Here is a 6115-nt window from a genome sequence, read left to right on the forward strand (position 1 = left end):
TAGATAAATAAATAGAGCAGCACAAGGCAAGTTTAAATCTTAGCCTTGTCAGTAACCAACTTAATAGCAGCATTGTTCATTGCAATGGTCTTTCTTTCGACAACGTGAACTTGGAAGATAACAGTATCACCTTGCTTCCAAGCAAGAACCTTAAGAGTTTCACCTGGGAAAACAATACCAGTAAATCTACCCTTAATTTCATTGAATGGACCAAACTTATCTAACAAGGCCTTAGCAGAAACACCTAAAGTACACATACCATGTAAGATTGGTCTATCAAAGTTAGCACCCTTTGCAAATTCTGGATCAAGATGTAATGGATTCCTGTCACCACTTAATCTGTATAATGCTGCTTGATGTTCACTGGTCTTAACTTCAATACTAAAGTCTGGAGAAGATTTTGGAGCATTGAATTGATTAACAGCAAATGATCTTCTATCACCATAGACCTTAGTTTCACCTTTACACTTTCTAATGAAGTAAGTTGCTTCATTTGTGAAAAGAGTTTCTCCGGTATTTACATCAACTGAAACCAGCTCTTGAACGACAATAGCATTAGAACCCTTTTGGGTAACAGATAATGGCTTGAATTCAGTTTTCAAAGTAGCCTCAGTTGGGACTGGGAACTTATCAAGCTTAAGATAATGTTCACCATGTAACAAAAACATTGGATTGAAACCCTCTAATAACTTGGCATAAGAGTGTGCGCCTCTACCTGACAAGAAAGTAACAATATGCCCATATGTTGGAACAACTTGGAAATCAGAGTCATTTTCATAAACGTATTTCAATTCATGAGAGTTAGCGCCAACACCAAGATTGTATAAAATGACGTCTCTATCATTGTAAGAGTGGACACTATCATTTGGATCTTCATCTTCATCTTCATCATCATCATCATCATCATCATCTTCGTCTTCATCGTCATCACCAACAGCACTAAGGATGGCCATAGATGAATCCTGGGTTGTCCTTGGGTTGAAAGTACCGGTTGAGAAATCGACAACATCTTTAATGTGGTCTCTAACGAATTCAGGGGTAGTGTTTTCGTCCTTTGAGACAGCACCCTTAGCTCTCTGCCATCTGGTGTTACCAATCCAGCCACCACCGACTTCGAATAATTCACCAGTTACAGGAACATCATCAGAAGCTAAGTAGACTAATAATGGAGCAACCTGATCTGGGTGGTACAAGTTTTTGTCATCCTCATTGAAGATAGTTAAAGTCATAGCAGTTTCGGCATGTGGAGCAACAACATTGACCTTAATATTGCTCTTGGCACCTTCAATGGCAAGGGTTCTAGAAAGACCAATAATGGCAGCCTTAGCAGAAGCGTAGTTAGCTTGACCGAAGTTACCGTAGATACCAGATGTTGAAGTAATATTCACAATTCTACCAGCCTTCTTCTCCAAAAAGTGTGGCCATGCTAATCTGGCCAAGTTGAAGGTACCGAATAAGTGAACCTTCTGGACAATTTCCCAGTCAGCATCGCTCATCTTGGCGAAAGATTTGTCTCTTAAAACACCAGCGTTATTGACTAAAACATCAATGGTACCATACTTGTTAATTACATTATCAATAATTGCTTGCGAGTCTGAAGCAACATCATGTTTATCACCGTGGGCTTCACCACCATTCTTGATAATTTCGTCTACAACTTTAGATGGATCCTTGAAATCGTTTACAACGACCTTGGCACCATATTTAGCGAACCATAAGGCATAGTCTCTACCTAAACCAGCACCAGCACCGGTAATTAAGACAACTTTACCCTTCAAGGATACCTTTGGAGCGCCAGATAAGTCATTAGGTGGCAATTCTTTTGCAGCAGTAATCAATGACTTGTAGTCATTCAACATAAATGGATGTTGGTTCTTTAATAATTCTGGTTTCTTTGAATCATCGAAATTCACGATTTCTTCGAATCTTTTGGCAACAGCTTCAGCAGTGAATGTTTCATCTGGCTTGAAGAGGATACCACCAGATCTTTCCCATCTGATTTGGCCGTAAAATCCAGCAGCCACTTCAAAGATTTGACCACTCAATTCGTTATCATCACTGGTCAAGTATAACACTAATGGAGCAACCTTGGCAGGTGATAATTGTTCCAAAATTGGTGGTGGTAAGATCGATTCGGTCATTCTCGATCTAGCAAGTGGTGCAATGGTATTAGCCTTAATGTTGTATTTTTCACCTTCCTTAGCTAAAGTTTCAGCAAAAGAGGCCAATCCTAACTTAGCAGCAGAGTAATTGGTTTGACCAAAGTTACCATACAAACCAGCTGGAGAAGCAGTGTTGAGAACTCTACCGTACTGTTGTTTTCTGAAGTATGGCCATGCAGCATGGGTAACCTTGTAGGCACCATTAAGATGCACGTCAACTACCAACTTGAAATCCTTTTCTTGCATCTTCTTGAAAGAGGCATCTCTCAAGATACCAGCATTGTTAACAATGATATGCACAGTACCGAAGTTCTTGACGGCGGTTTCAACGATCTTGGCCCCGTCTAACACGTTATTGTAATCAGCGACAGCAATTCCACCGGCCTTTTTGATTTCATCAACAACATCGTCGGCGGCGCTTGAGTTGCCACCATCTCCTTTAAGGGATCCACCTAAATCGTTGACAACAACCTTGGCGCCTCTCTTTGCGTATTCCAAACAGTAGTGCTTACCGAGACCACCACCGGCTCCGGTAACGACAACCACCTTATCTTTAAATGATATTTCTGACATTTTCTTGATTTAACTTATAATAAAAAGAATTGTTAACCTACGTGCCGTTCAATTCAATTCTTACTATAGCGCTATTAAATTGCTAGCCTAGAATTTCTAAAGCAATTTGTCTTTTTTTATATATAAAGCGTTTGCGGGGTTGAGCTCGGCCTGTGAAGAGATCGAGTTGACATCGGTTGAGAATTTTAACTGAGGTCTCTTTCCCCGGACTTATCCCTTGTATAACCGAGGAACTGGTTACTCACCACCAACTAAAGTGTGGCCGTTTAGGCAATTCTATATGGTTTATAAGAAGACGAAGAATCTACGCTATTTAGATATTCATGGCGAATCAAGATGTATACGTTGGGAAAGAGAAGATTATGTAGTGGTGAATAGATTGTATCAGGGCAAATTGGACCTATTTCCAAATTCTCATATTCAACTGTGGTATGCAGTGGTGGAGCTCAGGAAACGGGTAAATTGTGCGGTGTATGCTTCCATAGATAGTGGAGGTGTGGTCGTAGAGAAGGATGGAAGAAACTACCGAGGTTGTGACGGTAGAGATAACCGCGGACTAAGGGTTCGAGCAACATGCTAGTGGGGAGTGGTGAACGGATGTAATGTAGGATGTGAAATGAAAAAAAAAGATCCGGGCTCGAACCCTGGGACTTAGTCTTGGTTCGAACCTAGGATATGCCTACATTAACCTAATCCAAAAGAGGGGAAGGATCGCGAGTGTGGAATGAGCCAGCTCCAGTTGCATACCTCTTTTGGGATATCGACCCGGGCGAAAATGGCAGAATTGAAGTTTATTTTTCAATATGCCCTGTGTGGGATAGGCTTTTTTTGATTTCTAAGACGGAGCTTAATTGGTTGTGAAGACGAAACTGGTTCTACAGCAATGACCAACTCATACGCAGGTAGCCAAGACGCCGGCGAAGCATTGTTGCAGAGCAATGGACTGGCAAATATTAAAGATAAAGTTGACGTAAATGAAGGCGGAAATAAGGCATCCCGGGGAAGAAAAGGAAGCTCTAGTGGGGATAGCTATACTAGAAATAAAGAAATGGACGAATTTGAACACAGACAGAGACAATGGTACAGGTTGGTAATCTTTGACTTGGTATTATGGATGTTTTCGGTGGTATGTGATTGTTTTTTCAGGGAAATACGTCCCAGAGGAGCGTTCAGGCTTCCTCGTCTGGGACCGGTTATTTTCGTGGCTGCTCCACATGCCAACCAGTTTGTAGATCCAATCATCTTGATGGGACAGGTGAGAAAAGAGGCCCAAAGGAGAGTGTCGTTTTTGATCGCTGCTAAGTCGTACAAGCAACGGATTATTGGGTTTTTGTCTCGGTGCCAATTTTCAATTCCGGTAGTACGAGCACAAGATAACTTGAAAAAAGGTAGTGGGAAGATTTTCATTAATGTGGAACTGGATCCGTGCCGTGTGACAGGGAAGAATACCAAATTTTTGCTGGAATGTACAGTCCGGGGTATGTTGGCTTTGCCTCAGTCATTGGGTGCTTCTGAAATTCTGGAAATTATCTCAGACACTGAGATAATTATTAGAAAAGAATTTAAGCGTACCGAGCAGATCACCACTTTACTCAAAAATGGTACATCTTTCAAACGGGCAGATAGAATCGATCAGAAAAAAGTGTATCAGATCGTGTTTAGACATTTATCTTTAGGCAACTGTATTGGTATTTTCCCAGAAGGTGGTTCTCATGATAGAACAGATTTATTACCACTTAAGGCTGGGGTTGCAATCATGGCTTTAGGTGCTATGGAATACAACCCAGATTGTAATGTCAAAATTGTTCCTTGTGGTATGAACTATTTTAATGCTCACAAATTCAGATCAAGAGCTGTTGTCGAATTCGGCCATCCTATTGAAATCCCTAAGGAACTCGTTAAGAAGTATCTGAATCCTGAAACAAATCGTGAATCAGTTAAGGAATTGTTGGATCTTATCACCACTGGGTTGAAGGCAGTTACCGTGACGTGTGAAGATTATGAGACTCTCATGGTTGTTCAAGCTGCTAGAAGATTATATGCTGGTAATTTTGTTCAATTTTTGCCATTACCATTGGTTGTTGAAATGAACAGAAGATTAGTTTTAGGCTACCAGACATTTAAAAACGATGAGCAAATCAAAAGTTTGAAGGAAAAAATTATCATTTACAACAATAAGTTGAAACAGTTGTATTTACCAGATCATCATGTCGAAGCTTGTGATGAATCTCATAAATTGAGAGTTTTACCAATTTTACTCTTCAGAATCGTCAAATTATTTTTATTAATGTTATTAGCCTTACCTGGAGCAACATTGTTTTCTCCCGTATTCATATGTACTAAGTGGTATTCTAAGAGGAAGGCAAAGGTAGCATTAGCTAACTCGACTGTGAAAATCAAGGCTAACGATGTAGTTGCTACTTGGAAAATCTTGATAAGTATGGGTATTGCTCCTTTAGTTTACAGTTTTTATGCATCAATTGGTACATGGTATTGCAATAAATATAAAACCTTTGAAGACTGGAATGTCAGTTCAGTTTTTATTTGGTTTACATTATACATGCTTGGAGTAACCGTTACTTATTCAGCATTGCTTACTGGTGAACAAGGCATGGATATTTTTAAATCTATTCGTCCCTTATACTTATCGATCACATCGGGATCTTCTATTAAAGATTTAAAGAAGTTAAGAAACGAATTGTCTGAGGAGATTACGTATGTGGTTAATCACTTCGGTCCTGAATTGTTTCCAAATGATTTTAACTTATTGAAGTTAAAGGATCATTTGAAGATTTCTGATAATGTGGAATACGTTGATAGTGACGAAGAAGAAGAAAGAAAGACCCAGGAAGTGAGAAAGAGGAGAATGAAAAACCGTAAAGCTGCTAGAAGAAAGCATACTCAGGATGAAAACACCGATTCAATTAGTGGATTATCATTAGACGAGAAACATTCGTCTTCGGTCTCTGACGGAATTTCTTTAATGAATTCTGATAATTCATTAACTAATATTCCAATGTTTTCTGATTACCATTTGCACATGAATGCAAAGAACCCAGATATAAAGCTTGAACAACAGTCTGTTATTCATCTGTCTGCGTCAATAGCCGACGATTTCAACTACAAAGTCCACAATTCACCTGCCGGTAAGCCAAGTGTTTCAAGAAAGGATTCAAATTCGCAAATTGAATTGAATTTCGGTAATCTCAAAGGCCAACAATCGAAATCACGGTTGAGTGACAAAATCAAATATAAGATTAGGGAAAGTAGAGATAAAGCATCAGATAACTGAGTACACTGATACGCGGTCGATTCGTTACTGCATTAATTTGATTTCAATTTCTAATTTAATTAACTTTATATGTACATGAGTTATATAT

The 6115-nt window shown here is 39.4% G+C and overlaps 2 protein-coding genes across 2 annotated transcripts; one reads left to right on the top strand and one right to left on the bottom strand.

Annotated features, from left to right (window-relative positions):
* Positions 1–32: 32 nt before the first annotated feature.
* Positions 33–2735, bottom strand: FOX2 (bifunctional hydroxyacyl-CoA dehydrogenase/enoyl-CoA hydratase; the record flags this gene model as incomplete). The annotated part of the gene is made up of 1 exon (XM_015611336.1): positions 33–2735. The coding sequence occupies one exon, from the start codon at positions 2733–2735 to the stop codon at positions 33–35; it is 2703 nt and encodes a 900-aa protein (XP_015467863.1).
* An 883-nt stretch (positions 2736–3618) lies between these two features.
* Positions 3619–6027, top strand: SCT1 (bifunctional glycerol-3-phosphate/glycerone-phosphate O-acyltransferase; the record flags this gene model as incomplete). Its single annotated transcript, XM_015611337.1, has 1 exon — positions 3619–6027. The coding sequence occupies one exon, from the start codon at positions 3619–3621 to the stop codon at positions 6025–6027; it is 2409 nt and encodes an 802-aa protein (XP_015467864.1).
* Between the last annotated feature and the right edge of the window lie 88 nt (positions 6028–6115).

This window comes from Debaryomyces fabryi (assembly GCF_001447935.2).
Source record: "Debaryomyces fabryi strain CBS 789 chromosome Unknown contig00044, whole genome shotgun sequence".
Taxonomy (NCBI): domain Eukaryota; kingdom Fungi; phylum Ascomycota; class Pichiomycetes; order Serinales; family Debaryomycetaceae; genus Debaryomyces; species Debaryomyces fabryi.